Here is a 16,338-nt window from a genome sequence, read left to right as displayed (position 1 = left end):
GAGGGTAATGTGATAAATAAATACAGCAGAGACTATGTTGTCAGGTGCAAGTCTGCAGTGCTGTACTTGCAGTGATGCCTGTAGGGCTGTGTTTTCAGCTGCCAGCAGCCCTAGGGCTCCATTTTCCTGATTTCTGGGGTGGTTGCAGTACCCTGAGCCCACAGCCTGGGATCACCCCCGCTCTGCTCGCCGGAAGGCAGCCGGGCGGGCGGCAGGAGGGCTTAGGACCCAGGGGGACGGCAGCCGCCGTGTGGAAGGACCCAGGCTTTGGTGCACACGCCTCCTACCAAAAAAATTCACAGCCCCGTGGAGCTGGCGCTCTCTCATTCACAGTTTTCTAGAGAGATCTKAGCCTGAACCTGGGAGCCGGGAGATCTTTCTCGCCCACCCAGCTCAAGAGCACGGACACCTACCGCGGGGGAAATACTCACCCCACGCAGCCCCCCGCCGCCTCAAGGCAAGGCAGCCTGGCTCTACGCAGGTATTTGCATTTGGCTTTTCTCCGCTTGCAGCAGGGCGGCTCTCGGCGCTCCGAGCCGGGCTGCGGCGCTTCAGCACCGCCGGGCGGACAGCGCCGCGCCGGGAGCGCCCGCCGGGGCCGCTCCGCACCCCCGACCGCTCCGCACCCAGCCCCATCTGCACCCCGGCCCTGCTCCTGCACCCCGGCCCTGCTCCTGTACCCCCGGCCCTGCTCCCGTACCCCCGGCCCTGCTCCTGCACTTCTCGGCCCTGCTCCTGCCCCCTCTGACCACTCTGCACCCCCTCGCCGCTACGCACCCCCTCACCGCTACGCACCCCGGCCCGATCTACACCCCAGCCCTGCTCCTGCACCGCGCGGCCCTGCTCCTGCCCACTCTGATCACTCTGCATCCCTTGACCGCTGTGCACCCCAGCCTGATCTGCACCCCAGCCCTGCTCCTGCACCTCCGGCCCTGCTTCTGCACCCCCACCTGATCTACACCCCACTGACCACTTTGCACCCTCAGCCACTCAGCACCCTTGATGGCTCTGCAAACCTGCCTGATCTGCACCCCTGCCCATTCTGCACTCCTGCCTGCTAGCTCATCAGCCCCCACCACCGCTCTGCACCCATCTGCCTGCCCTGCACGCCTGCCTGCTCATTCTCCTGCTCTCTGCCTGCTCTGCACCTCCCCTGCCTCATCTGCAACCCCCTACACAATCTGCACCCCTTTGCCTGCTTTGCACTCCTGCCCGCTCTACATCCCCCTGCCTGCTCTGTACACCTGCCTGCTTGGCCTCCTACTCTCTGCTCTGCACCCCTCTAAACCCCTCTAAACCACTCTGCACCCCTGCCTGCTTTGGACCCACCTGCCTGCTCTGCAGCCCTGCCTAATCTGCCTGTCCAGCCTCCTGCCCACGCTGCACCCTGCTCCTCACTCCTGCTGCTCTGCATCCCTGCCTGTTCTGCYTGCCTGCCCAGCCTCCTGCTCCCTGTACCCCTGCTCTGTCTTCCTGGCTGCCTGCCTATCTCTGCACCTCTGCCTTCTCTGCCTGACTGCCTGGCCTCCTGCTCCCAGCCCACCTACCTGCTTCGCCCCCMTGCCAGCCCTGCCTGCCTGCTCGGCTGCCTGCTTTGCCTCCCTGCCTGTGCTGCTCCTTGCCTGTCTGCTCTGCCTGACTCCCTGCCTGCCTGGCTTCCTTGCCTCTCCGTCTTGCTTCTCTGCCAGCCTGTCTGGCCTCTCTGCCTCCCTGCAGGCCTRCTCTGCCTGTTTGCTCAGCCTCCTTGCCTCCTAGCTTGCTGTACCTCCCTGCCTCTTTATTCCCTACCCGTTTGCCCCTCTGCCTGCTCCCTGCCTGCACCTGCCTGACTCTTTCCTCCCTTTTCTCTGTCTGCCCTGTCTCTCTGCTCCCTTCCTCTCCTCCTGCCTTTCTTCCTGCCCTGCCTCCCTGCTCCCTACCTTCTGCCTCCTTGCCTGCCTTGCATTCTTTGCTTCCTCTGTCTCCTCTCCTCTTTGCCCTGCCTCCCCTGTTCCAAGTACCATTCAACAACCTGCTCCCCTGCCGCCTCTGCCTCCTTTCCTCCCTGCCCATTTTATCCTGCTCTTCTTTTCTTCCCACTCTTCCCCTTCTGCTTTCCCTTGCTCCTCACAGCCTCTATCCTTCTTGCAAGAAGGCAGGGAGACTGGAAAAATCAGATCGGCTCCCCAGGAGCCAGGCAAGCACTAGTTGGAAGGAAAAGTTAAGATGCAATTTCAGAGCAAGTGAGAGGTCAGATGGAGGGAGAGGGTTGACCCTGGCAGTTGAGGGACCAAGGAATGACCCCGASCAAACATACATAGATAGGAGCTTGCCAGCAGGTAGCCATTTGCTCCACATCAAATTGATGCCTGTTTGACCAAGCATAGTAAACCTGGAGAGGGAGGAGGGAACAATGAGAGCAGGGAATCAAGAAGGATCAGTCAAATGTTCTGCTTTCGCAGTGGGAAATGATGATGAATGATGTGTGCAGGGAGGATGCAGGGTGAACCATGTGGTTTATTTGCTGCAGGAAGTCAAGAATTAAGTTGTGGTCTCTGCAAACACTCCATGTGTTCAGGGATGGCTTCATGCAGAAAATGAACACAAAACAAGTAACTGCTAGAGAAATCCCTCACCTGCTACCAGCCTGACTTTAATTCCATGTGTGATGGTTTGATCCTGGTGTGAGGGGGAGGTCACCGGAAGAAGGGAGCTTTCCCTTTTCAAAATGCTGATTTCCAGTAATAATGAATTTAAGGACCAGATGGCTTGTTGCTGTCCATCACTGAACAGTGACTGGATCATATTTGGAAGGAAAAATTAAATTACAGAAAGGCAGCTTTCATGTGCTTTCTGAGTAATCAGATGATAACACAGATTTTCTCCAGTAATAAAAGTTAATGCAGTGCCAGCATCTAAATGACATATTATGTAACTGTATTATGCCATGTACTGCACAGTGAAGGTAAGGGGTTTCCTTTTTGTGTAACGGTRAGTCACATAACCTTATAGATCTTCCTCCAGTTTGAAAACGGCATCCCAGCTTGAAGTTAACAGGACCAGCTTGGGTTTTGAACATAACCAATTTTGATATTTATCTGTTCTAAAATGTTATCTTAAGAATTCTGTTGACTCATCCCAGCTTTGAAAACTGTTCAATATTAGRCCCTTGGAATGCATGTGAAACAGGGGAAGATATTGTAATCTATTCTAAGAATCTTGGCATTCTTATATTTTTATACTCAAGATACTCTGACAGCGAGTAGCACTGGGTGCTACTGAGTAGTAGTAGTATAAGCAATACAACTGAGTTCAGCAGTGGAGGGACTGCAGACTCCTCCCAGACTGCACTGAATTCCTTAAACTCCCTGTGCTCTGAACACAGGAAATGTTTCACCGAAACACATACCAGTAATCTCCTCATATTCCTAAGGAGAACCATGCCAGTTAAATTACGAAAGATCAGCTTCATAAATGGATTTGGAGAAAATCCTTTGAACTAGAACAGCAAGCTACAGCAATTCTTAATTTAAGTGTGCATTTGCTGAAGCATTTGTGCTATTGTTTGGCAAGTGAGTGTTATTTTCTATTTCAGCCCGTTGCTGTGGTGCCTGGCACATACACAGACAAGATGTGACAATCAGATCCTACTACTAACAAAAAGAGGCAACATCAGCCTTTTATGGAGTGGGAAGTTCAGTGAGCAGAAGTTCACATGGCTTCTGGTAGAAGAATTCAAAACCTTATCCCTCTTGTTACTCATGTTATTCTTGAGATTTGTTTTGACAATTTCCAAACAGGATTCTCTTTTCCTTAGCAGGAAAATGTGTTCCTCAACCGAGAAAACAAATGTACAGCATATTACCATCCTTTTCTGCAMTTCTGGGAGAGCTGCCTGTGTGTAGATCTTTGTATTTTTGCCCAGACTTGAATAGGAATGAAAGAAAAAAATGCATGAAATTTCTTGTTGCAGAAATTTTCCTTCCTTCCTTCCTGCCTTCCTTCTCTCTCTCCTTCCCTTCCTCAYTCCCTCCCTCCCTCCCTCTCTCCTGGCTGCCTGCCAAACTTTCCTTCTCCCTGCCACCTTCCTCCTTCCTTGTCTCCTACTCCTAAAAAAATTTGATTTTATTCTTTTTTTAAATGACAATTCTGTACAAAACAGAAAGGAGACTGTTGGTAATAAGCTCATAATGCAGAAGTTTGTCTAATGTTTTTAAATGAATTTAAGTTTTTTAAGTGGGGAAAACTGTAAAAGCTCTATAAAATCAGGTAAACATCATGCTATTAAAGCTGTACTTATTCCATCTTCTGCCTATCTTCTGCCTTGTGCAGATGTCAGGAGACAATCAGCTCATTATACTTAGGGACTTTCAGGTACCAATGTTAAAATCCTCTGCTATTAAATTTCTATGTGTAGGTTAATTWTCATGTCTGGGGGAGATCAGAATTCTTGCTTTATATATTGCTGATAACTTATTCTATGAGTTGTTTCTATACCTTTGGACTAAGTGACCTTTCAGGTCACTCAGGAGCTTTGCAGGCTTGCAAATACTCCAATACTTGGARTATTTCATGACTGACATGTCAATCTTGCACAGCTAGTGCTTGCCTCCTTGGTATGTTACATGCTGTATGACCATGTTCATGCAGGCCATTCCCATAGAGATTCACAGTTCACCTGTGACTGATGTACACTGCAACTTGTAACTGTAATTTAAAGAAAGATTGGAGTATTCTCATTAAGTTCATATAGGATTTGTCTGTTTGTTTGCTTTGTCTGACTTGTTTGTTTACAAGTTTACACGGTAATATGCAAGTAGATAAGAAGTCTGCAAATTTGAGGTCAAAAGATAGTGAGGTAAAAATCTTTATTTCATTTCAATCATAAAGCCTTGTCACATCAGTCTCTGCTCATTCCTGAAAAGTTATAGTGACAACAGGAACATCTGCAGGTTAGAGTTAACATCTGCAGGTTAGAGTTGCAGACTTGGCTACCCTGCACACTGCATATAAAGTTGCAAATTTTGGTCCAGTTGCTGCCTTGCTTGTACTGTACCATGGCTAAATTACCACTTCTGAATGGATAAATGTGACTCCAGGTCAAACTGTAAATGTCTGAAGCTGACTGGAAGACTGTAATAGGTGGACAGTAGGAAATTGTGATGAATTATTTTTCATTGAGCTGAAGGAAATGYTAGTAATTGTACTGCAGCATGGAGATCAGGTCCCAAGAAAGTGTGAAAAAACATTAAATTCTCTTTGCTGCTTTTACAGTCTAGCATTTCCTATTTTCATGTTGAAGAGAAGGAACAATTCCCTAGTGAAAGTCTATGAGAGCACTAGACCTTGAAGAAGAAAGGATTGAGATATTTTCCTCATTTAAGTTCACTGGGAGGATTTAGTCCTAAGGGATGGGATACAGAAGAGAAGGTGATGATTATGATTTTCGTGGAAGTCAGGCCATTGAGTTTTGATACAAGGTGAACCCAGAGCACGGGTGTCCTACTGGGAAAAACATAAAGAAATGCCAAACTRCTGGCATGTTGATGATGCTATTGAGGTCTGCTTTTACTCTAGGATTGGAGAATTTCAGAATACCTCCCAGTTTCTGWGTACAACATGACTCCATGTTTTTCCCTTGTTATGGAGCTACTATAGCTGTTCTACATTTGTGGAGAGGCTCCCCAAATGTTAGTGTGGAGACTTGTGACTCAGGAAACTTATGTTGTTGTCTCAGCTCTGTGAAATGTGTCCTCCATGACATCAAACAAATCACTCAAGGTTTCACTTCTCTCCACTGAGGATCTGGCWGCCAAGGACAATGAGATTTTCTCACCACTCTTTTGGGCTTATTTTATGGGGCCAGTATATGACTCTGTCTATGTCTGTTTACTCTGGGCTCCTACTAAGAGCCCACAAGAGGCCAAAGGAGCCATTCTTGTACTATAAGTACAGCTATGGCTTCATCTTTCCTTGCCCTTACAGAGTAGTCCCTGCTAAGCAGAAGCTAGCCTCCAGATGTTTTTCACAGTTAACATCAAAATATATATTTTTTTAAAAAAGCAATTTAATGAGATGACACCCACACTCTGAAATGAAATTATTCTTGATTACCATTTTCCATCCCTTCCTGCCCACTCCCTTTGCTTCCTTAACTTCTGGCATGATTCTAGCAGCTAATATCTGTATGAATGCTAGCAGTTAGGAGTTATGTAATAGAACAAATCATAACACAGTGATGACTATTCTTACTAGATAAGGATCAAACCCTTCCCCATTTGAAAACTATGTAAATGAACTTTCAGATGGCATATATTGATGGACTGAATCTAAAACACTCATTAGAGAGAGGCACCAAAAGCCTGTCTGAAACTGAAGTGGAAAAGGCCAAATGAACATGACAGTGCTTCAAGAGGCAGATGATGCTGCAGCAACAGCTAAGTGACCAGGAACAAGATGATCCAGACAATAGCCATCATCAGTAAGAGCAGGGTTGGCAAATTTTGTAGTGATACAGGAGATACTGTGATAGAACTGTTGAATGATGAACTGAAAGCTATCATGGCACAGAGAGAAGTAAAGCACATTGAGGCCTTTGGGGCATAGATATGCTTAAAATATTGTCTTCATTTTAGTTATTTATGAATTATTAATATAAATTTTGCTATTAAGTAGATCTTATTTTTGAGGGTCATGTAAAATTATAAGCTGTTGGTCAGAAGACTGTATTCCATTTTTGATATTTTACTTTATTTATAAAGCAGTTCTCTGTTCCTTGTCATTTTCTGGTTGTGACTGAAAATAAATAACTTGAAATGGTGACACCGTAGTTTTGGTGAATTCCTTTTCCCTCTGTATATTAATATGTTAAGCCCCAAATCTCTGTTAATTATTTTTCTCTGCTTAAAATAGAGTTTTGTTCCTTTGGAGGGATGATTTATTGTAAGTGGCTGTGAAAAGACATCAGGAGAGCAAATAGTCCTTTGGGAACAAAGAGTCAGAACACAGAAAAACAACTGTTGAAATTATAGCAAAGAGTCTAGTATGCCAACACATAACAACAATATTCAAGCCTGGAAGAAAAGGCAGCACCTTCATTTGGAAAAAAAAAAAAAATATATAACTGTCTTAGACATTAGGAGATGAACCAGAGCTGAACACAGCACTGTTTGAGAAAGAAAATCTTCTAGGGGAGGGATGAAAATGGAGAAGGTTACACCTTTAGGAATCAGGGTAAATCAGTATGATTAGAGAAAGCAGGATTRCAATTAAACTGAGTAGCACTGGAGTAGTAAATATATTGCCTAGGGGAACAGTGGGAGGACCAAATCATAAACCCATATAAATCACAAAACCTCTTTGAAGTGCTAGAGTGGATTAGGACTAGCCCCATGATATGTGGTGTGATTTGGACAGTGACAGTGTTGTTTACACTTTTATGGATTATTTTGCAATATATCACATTATGCCAATAAAGTATTTTAGAGCAAAGTCTGTTCAGGCTGGTAATCAGAATAATCGATAGAATCTCTCCTGTTAACTGCAAACCATAGCTATAACTCAGTTCATGGTCAAAAAACCCTGGCATGTATTTTAAAATATATTATTGTATTTTGTTAGATTGAATATTTTTAAGTTTTTCAACAAATTTTGACTGGGGAAACATTTAGCTTTCTCTCCTTGGATACATCACAGGCATAACCGCCATTAATCCACTGAAAGAGGGTAGCAAACCATGATGATTACATATAGCATCCCTTTTGGCATCTGCTGCAAAGAAATTCTAGAAGTAAACTTGAAGGTCCAGACTTCCTTTGTGAGGTCCTACCCCATTTCCTTCTGGAGGAGATCATAGTTGACCCACCAACACTCTGCTCATTTTCAAAGATGATTAATGCAAGAAAATGGTGGTAAAGCCACACAACTTTCAAACGCAAAATGTGGGTGTGAATCTCCTATGGTCTACATCAGCTTTATGCCAGTATAGTTCAGTTGACACTGGGAGAGCTATCCTAATTTGGTATAAAGAAAGTAAAACAAATACAGTTATCCCTTGTGCTGATTAACTTCCAGGTCTAGGGATGTAACTCTGAGCAGCCTCTGGAAGGAGGCTAAGAATTACGCTGATGGCTGCTGTCCCCATTGCTTGAGATGAGAACACTGAGCCCAGGGGAGCAGCTGAGTGAAACAGTGCTCTTGCTGTCAATAATTCATAATTTTCCAAATAGCTTCCTTTAAATATAATAAAGTATGTATTTCACTGAGGGCTTCCCTTTTAAATTTCAATCCATATTTTTCTTTTCCTCAAATTAGAGAGAGAGATAGATAGATCAGTTAAGTAGCAGTGGGGTTTTGTTCATTTGACTGTTTCTTTTTTTTTTTAAAAAAAAAACGACAGTGGATGGATTTTGATCTTTCTTCACTTACATCTCAAGCTGGAACAGACCTTGATCTTATTTCATGCAAGTGTAACTACACAGACTTCACTGACAGCATCTTGCTAATTATGTCATTGAAATATAAGAGATTCATTTTGCTCATACACAACAGCTTAAGTATTCTTTATTCTACACATGTAAAAACAATTTCTAGGCAAAGTACAAGGATGAACATGAAAATCAGGGAAGATAAATGTTACTGAAAATAGGAAATTGGAATAAACTGTATTTATTTTCAGCTGAAAAAAAGACACTATATTGGGTTAGATTCATCAAACAATTTAATCATGGGAAGTTTTCCTGAGTTTTCAACATTTAACAAATGGATACAATCTTTCATTTTTACAGAAGCATCATTATGTAGCTGCACTCTCTCACAAGACCCAAAACTTTGCAAAATAACGTGAAAGGTCACCTAGAAATTAAGAACTGTCATGAGTTCACCAAGACCTGCAAATGGAGAAATAAAGGAGGAATATGAGTAGTACAAATGAAGTATTTTCCTAAGTGTTAAAAGACCTTATAGATAGTGTTTATTGGGAAGGAAATGAACCTGTATCTTAAACGTCAAAAAAGTGGGGTTTGTTTTTTTATGTTCAGCAAGGTATCCATATACTCATGTCTGTAATCTTTCCAGAAAAAATAGGTTAGCCAGGACCATACTATACTTTTGGTCTGTCATGTATATCACAACAGACATACTTCTCTCAGGCATTCATATTCATTACTTCTGAGGTAACACTGTGTTTCATACCAACAACACAGTGGTTTGTCTTCACTGTCTAAAAGATGCATAAGATCTGAATGGGAAATATTTTCTGTGAGGTTTTACCAAGTAGAAAATATCTCTGGTGCTGATGGAATTTTGGGGTTTTATCAGAGTTTCATGAATAACTTAGGAGCTAATTCAAAAAAAACTACAAACTGATATTGCAGGTCATAAAATTATGCTTAACTGTTGTTTTACTTGTTGTCATAACTGTAAATCTGCATATTTAGGAAGTCAAAATGTAACTTTTGGGGCACAAAAAATAACTTCTATTTTTACTTTTGTCATTCAGGGCTTTAAGTTATGGAATGCTGTAATTCCCACATTTCTATACAATAACTTTTTAAGGCATACTCTAATATTAAACCAATACACTTTATGAATATCAGTTCATTAGATTCCCTTTCTGAAAATTTGAGTGTTTATATTCTAGATGCCAGTGGCTGTTTTCTCTGCACCTATTCTGRATTTTTTAACTACAATCCTCTTACAGAGAAGCACGCAAAATAATTTTATTGCTATATAAACTTTGGAAGTGCATTTCTATAAGCTTTATACACGTATTTAATCTTTCTTTTATATATTTGCTTTTTCTTTCAGTAAGTGATGGAGTAAATGGCTCTTTCCTTTGGATGGATTATACTACGTATGAGCTGCATGTTGCTCTTTCTGCAAGAATAAGAAAAAGTTTCAACTTTCATTTGTTAAATATCAACTTGATAGCAAAATTTTTCTGAATGGCTTACTCTTACAGCAGCCTATTAGTTAAATGGAATCAGCATTTCTTCTAAAATATTTGAAGTAAAGAATTTGGAAAAGAGGTTTTAGCAGAGATGACCCATTTACAAGCTGGACTTAGTCCAGAGACTATAGAGAAGGCCCGTCTGGAACTGAATGAAAACCCAGACATTTTGCATCAGGATATCCAGCAAGTCAGGGACATGATCATCACAAGGCCTGATATTGGGTTTTTACGTACAGATGATGCCTTCATCTTGAGATTTCTCCGAGCCAGGAAGTTTCACCAAACCGAGGCCTTCAGACTGCTGGCTCAGTATTTCCAGTACCGCCAGCTAAATCTGGATATGTTCAAAAACTTCAAGGCTGATGATCCAGGAATCAAACGAGCTCTCACAGATGGATTCCCAGGAGTACTGGAAAATCGTGATCACTGTGGCAGGAAGATCCTTCTGCTCTTTGCAGCCAACTGGGATCAGAGTAGGTAAATGTAGATGATGTCCTTATATTTTTACATACACACACTCAACTCTCAGCTGACTATTTGTGTTCATACTTGAAGCCCCAATGTCAGTAAAACATTTTGAAACCATGAGTCCATTTCAGCGAAGCTTTTATCTGACATAATAATCTCTCATTCCTCAGACATAACACCCTCCATGATAACAGTATGTCAATGTTTCAGATAAGTAGCTTGTATTCTTCTCCATAAACATTTCCATTTTCAAGATAGATATTGTCAACTTGCTGTAAAAAATTGATATCTATTGTATAATTATGTCAATAATGTCATGGATTAGCTGAACAGGTTTACAAGAAACATGTCTCAAAATACTTGGTAGTTTTCATTAATCTTTCAGTTCAGAAGGAATTGACCATGTTTATCTTATTTCCAGACTTCTTAACAGATCTTTTTTTTTTTTTTTTGGTTTTAACCCTTTCAGGAATTGCAGAATCTGCTATGAAATTTTGCAGAACTGTATCATATTTTCTACAAACTCTGGTCAGTGTATGCTGGTTACTGCGCTAAGTGGGAGATATGTATTTTCCATTCAAGTAGTTTCTTTACAGAATACTATGAACAAAGATATCTTCCAGCCATTAGTATAAAATGATGTTCTTAATGTGATTAGTCATCTTTTGCTATCTATTTGAAGTGATATAAATACAGAAAAAAAAAGAGGAATAGGGAAAGCCCAGGAATATGGTGTTGACATAGTCCCATAGTCCTCTTTGTCAGAATTCATTCCATTACAATTCCTCTGCCTTCATGCTGAGACTGAGAAATGCAATCAGCTGTAGGATTGCCATGTGTTCTGCTAGTTTCTGATAAAAATCAGACCAAATCTAGATTCAGGTTTTCAACACCATAAATTCTGATGAGTTCCAGGATTTTGCCTTGACATAGTCTAAGGAGATTAGATTGGATTTTGGATTAACATTACAGAAATTATTAAGGAGTAGTACATATGTGCTTGCAGTGCTTAATGTTTTTTTTTTCTGGGGAAAGTTTTGATCCATTTAGAGATTTAGGAAATAAATACAAAGAAATGTAGTTTTGCATATACAAAAGTAATTAGTACACTCTGGGTGAAACTCTCACCCAGCTGAAGCCAGTGATAAAATTACTATTGACTGAGACCAGTAGTTTGTCTCTTGTGATTTAACAAGGGGCTTAGCACTCTGTCTGAACTGTGAATTTTCCCTTCCAACCAGAAACTCCCTCCTTTACCACCCAGGCTGGAAAGACAGATGAGTGAACATGTATCTTGAATTAATACTAAGTATGAGCTTTASAGGCCAGAAGCATTGTGACTCTACTGGTTGACTTAAAGGATTTAGGTATTATACGGAGCCAGCTTCGGGTTACTGATCCTTTAACAAAATGAATCCTTATGATTAATCCTTATGATCTGGTTCATCAGATCCTTCTCTGGGAGAGCTGAAAATGCTCTTGTATAAGACTTTCAGTGAGATTTTGGTAGAAAATTGATTCTTGACAGATTTTGGCTCAAGTATTCTGAACATCTTCTAATAACTAAGCATGTATTTGTGTGTGAGTGCATATAGACAATAACATATTGTTCCTATGTTTAAGATAATTTGTTTCTGAAAATATAATTTAAACCCTGAAATAAGAAAAGCTTGGACTAAAAGGTTAGGCTGCATTTTCTTAGACAGAACTCCTCAGTTAACCTAAAAATCATGTACAAATTCTACCTCTTTTCAGCCAGAGAATCAACTCCTTTCTGATTTCAAGAGACAAAGAGTGTTATTTCAGTTGGCTTTTTTACCTTTGTTACTCATGGGTTTGGGGTAGGAGTCTTCAGAGTATGAGTCAAGGACAAGATTTGGCTCATACATTGACTCATAAAGATATCATAGAATCATAGAATCATTAAATGCTTGAAGTTGGAAGGGACCTTCAGAGATCATCTGGTCCAAGCCCTGCACACAGAGGGTCACCTAGAGCATGTGGCACAGGATTGCGTTCAAGTGGGTTTTAAAGATCTCCAGAGAAGGAGACTGCACAACCTCTCTTGGCAACTTGTTCCAATGCTCTGTCACCCTTACCACTTATTTTTCCTTAAGTTCCTGTGGAATTTTTGAAGCATTAGTTTGTGGACAATTCCTGTAGTCCTATTGCTGAAAAGAGGCCAGCCTCATCCTCCTCACTCCCTCCCTTGAGGGAGGTATTTATACACACTGATCAGGTCCCCTCTCAGCCTTCTCCAGGCTGAACAGACCCAGCTCTCTCAGCCTTTGCTCATAGGGCAGATGTTCCAGGCACCTGATCATTCTCATAGTCCTGCACTGGACTCCCTCCAGCAGCTCCACATCTCTCTTGTACTGGGGAGCCCAGAACTGCACACAATGCTCCAGGTGTGGCCTCACCGGGGCTGTGTAGAGGGGGACGATCACCTCTCTCCACCTGCTGGAGACACTCCTCTTAATGCATGCCAGGATCCCATTGGCCTTCTTGGTCATGAGGACACACTGCTGCCTCATAGTGAACTTGTGGTCCACCATGACGCCCAGGTCCCTCTTGACAGAGCTGCTCTCCAGAAGGTCAGTCGTCAGCCTGTGCTGGTGWCTGGGGTTATTCCTCCCTAGGTGCAGGGTTTTGCACTTGCCCTTGTTGAATTTCATACAGTTTCTTACCACTCAATTGTCCAGTCTGTCCAGGTCCCTCTGGATGGTGGCGCAGCCCTCTGGGGTATCTGCAACTCCTCCCAGTTTGGTATCATCAGCAAACTTGCTTAGGGAGCACTCTGTCCAGGTCATTGATGAATAAATTGAACAGGACCGGGCCAAAGACTGACCTTTGGGGGACACCGCTAACTACAGGCCTCTAACTGGACTCAGCGCCACTGATCACCACTCTCTGAGCTCTGCCATCCAGTCAGTTCTCAAACCTCACTGTCCACTCACCTAACTCACTCTTCCGGAGCTTGCCCAGGAGGATGTTGTGAGGTGTAAAAAGCCTTGCTGAAATAGACAACATCTACCACTCTCCCCTCATCTATCCAGCTAGTCATTTCATCATAGAAGGCTACCAGGTTAGTCAAGCATGATTTCCCCTTGGTGAATTCATGATGACTACTCCTGAGCAACTTCTTGTCCTCCACATACTTGGAGACAACAGCCAGGAGCTGTTCCATCACTTTTCCGGGGATGGAGGTGAAGCTGACTAGCCTGTAGTTGCCTGGGTGCTCCTTCTTGCCATTTTTAAAGATTGGCATAACATTGACTTTCTTCCAGTCGTCCAGCACCTCCCCTGTTCTCTAGGACCTTTCAAAGATGATGGTGAGTGGCTTAGCTGTAATATCCACCAGCTCATGTAGCACTCTGGGGTGCATCCCATCACAGCCCATGGATTTGTGGGTGTTGAGTTTCCTTAGGTGTTCTCTGACCCACTCTTCCTCTACCTAGGGTAAGTCTTCTCTCCAGGTTTCTACTCTTGTTTCTAGCGTCTGGAATTCCAGAGGGCTGCCCTTGGTAAACACTGAAGCAAAGAAGGCATTCAGTAACTCTGCTTGTTCTGTGTCTTTCACAACCAGAGCACCCACCCTATTCACCAGCAGACCCATATTTTCCCTAATCTTTCTTTTGCCATTGATATATTTGAAGAAGCTCTTGTTATTTTTATCACTCTTTGRCAGATTTAATTCCAAATGTGCCTTAGCTTTCCTTGTTGCATCCCTGCATTCCTTGACAACATTTTTGTATTTCTCTCAAGGGGCCAGTCCTTTTTTCCACATTCTGTATATTGCCTTCTTCTGTTTCAGTTCTGCCTCACTCTATACAACCCCCTATATGGGCCTGGGTCCTTGACCTCATTTGTCTGGTCCTCAAGTTCTAGGTGTTGAAAGTGGTCGTTTGTGGAGGCGAGATGGGCCAGAAAAGAGTTCTCCTGCCACCTCAAACATCAAACTGTTTCCATGCTTCTTCATCACTTAATACTGTTAATTCTACCCACTCTGCTCTATGCCATAGCAAGATGGTAGTGAATCCTCAGATCAAATTGGGTGCACTTCCTGGGATGACTGCAGAACACGGCTCCACCAGTCCATTTCTTTCTCACATTCTSTAATACTCCTCAGCCTTTCTACCTCTTCCTTCAGCTCCACCATCTGGTTAAGTAGCTCATCTACCTGCTCACACCTAAGGCTTTTGCTACTCCCTGATAACATGGAGAGGCTCAGACACATTCATATCATTTCTTCTCTTTTACTGTCTAAAAGTGCTCAACACAACAGCCAATCCAGCAGTATTTAGAAGAGTAAAAGCTATCAGGGATAGGAAGCAATGAGTAAAACTCCTTATTAAGCTACAAGGAAGCAGATTATTGAACAGAAAAAWATATATATATGTTAACACATGAAAAACTTGATACATTGTACATTGTACTTACAGCTATCATGGGTAACACTTCCACAGATATGTGTTCAGTGATGGCACAGTCTTACAGGTTCAGATGCTAACCTTAACCTAATGCAATCAACGCTAACCTTAACCTAATGCAATCAACTCAACTGAAATTACAACATTATACATGAATACTGCATGATGCTCCCATGCAAGAGTCAGAGCTTGAACTTCAGCCTGACTTTTCATTTTCAATTGGCTGTGGCTGCTTTTTCTTTATCATTATGTTGTCATTTATAAAGTAAGGTCCTTTAAAAACAGCTACAATCTGTAAACTCCCTTTCAGCTCTTTCTTTCATTCTTTCCATTTATATTCCAAGGAATATGATGTGGGTACGRATCACATGTCAAGTAGGGGGAAGCAGCTCCAAAACTGTTTGGTCTTAGAAATATATTGTTTAAAAAAAAACGTTAATTTTGTGCAATGTAACTGCTTGGATGCATCAGATCCAACATATTTTAAAGGTGTCCCTTTATCAAGGTTGTAACCTGTATGTGAGCTTTTAGATGAATTTGTAGTTTTAGTGCAAGRGATGCAATTGACAGATCAGTTACTCTAGAGAAGTAATGTCTGGCATTTCACCCTAAAAAAATTGGTTTTCATTTTCAGCCTGAGTGTTTCCAGCTTCATCTTTGAGCTTCTGAGATGTGTTAATTAAAAAGGACCATGGAAATATGAAATCTTTCTATATGTGTACTTTGATGTTCTAAACATCATTTTTTTAACCTACTTTTGAATTCACTGAGAATGAAGCACTGCAAGAAAAATTACTGTCAGACAACAAGAAGATGCTACTCTATAGGAAAGATCCCAGTGCTCACTTTTAACCATGGTGAATATTACCCAAACCCATTTTCCTTGGGAAAACCAACTTTTTRTATTTTCCATGAGGTCAAACATATTTGTGGACAGTCAGTATAGAGAAAGTAAAGTTCTGCAAAGTAACACCCTAGTTTAATATGTAGCAGTATTTATTTTGTGCTGTCAAAGCTTGAATAGTGTGAGCTTTTTTTACTCTCAGAATTAGGAAGATTTTCCYGGCTACTAATGTTCGGCATCACTGTATTCTAGATTTTTCCTATTGTTTCTGTGAATATTCTGTGATTCTGTGATTCAGCATTGTTGTTAATGTTCAGGCAAGAGGAAGTGAATACAGTTTCTCACTAATATATCATCATCTGTGTGTTTCACTAATAAACCACCCCTTTTCTGTTCAGTAGTTTCTTCTTTATAGCTATAAGGATTGCCTCTCTTTTCTTAGCTACTCTCTCACATTTTGAGCTCATCTTCAGATCAAATCTGCTCCCAGATCACTCTTTCCCAAAATACAAACCCCACTTGTAAATGTGTCATACATTTTCATCTCTAACGTGGGCACAGTCTAGCATGTGATTCATGCAGCTCTGCAAAGCTGAATGTGTCTTCATCATCAATTACTGATATGTGGTTTTTGTGCATGTGCAAAGTTCACTCACAAAAATTTT

The 16,338-nt window shown here is 42.1% G+C and overlaps 1 protein-coding gene and 1 long non-coding RNA gene across 2 annotated transcripts; both read left to right on the top strand.

Moving 5' to 3' along the window:
* The first annotated feature begins 291 nt into the window (after window positions 1-291).
* On the top strand, window positions 292-9,935 carry LOC112956584. The gene is made up of 2 exons (XR_003251072.1): window positions 292-481; window positions 9,787-9,935. It is a non-coding gene; the product is annotated as an uncharacterized LOC112956584 (long non-coding RNA).
* A 67-nt stretch (window positions 9,936-10,002) lies between these two features.
* LOC112956582 (clavesin-1) lies at window positions 10,003-10,412 on the top strand. Its single transcript, XM_026050091.1, has one exon. It carries the CDS (start codon window positions 10,020-10,022, stop codon window positions 10,410-10,412), a length of 393 nt encoding a protein of 130 aa, XP_025905876.1. The 5' UTR covers window positions 10,003-10,019.
* The last annotated feature ends 5,926 nt before the right edge of the window (window positions 10,413-16,338 follow it).

The sequence above is a fragment of the Nothoprocta perdicaria genome, unplaced genomic scaffold (genome assembly GCF_003342845.1).
Source record: "Nothoprocta perdicaria isolate Ctin4 unplaced genomic scaffold, notPer1 scaffold_65, whole genome shotgun sequence".
NCBI classification, from domain to species: domain Eukaryota; kingdom Metazoa; phylum Chordata; class Aves; order Tinamiformes; family Tinamidae; genus Nothoprocta; species Nothoprocta perdicaria.
The sequence above is the reverse complement of the archived record's forward strand: the minus strand, read 5'-3'. Positions and strand labels throughout refer to the sequence as shown.

What these genes read in the sequence shown, in the direction of transcription:
- LOC112956582 (XM_026050091.1), top strand. Translation starts at nt 10,020, where the DNA reads ATGACCCATTTACAAGCTGGACTTAGTCCAGAGACTATAGAGAAGGCC.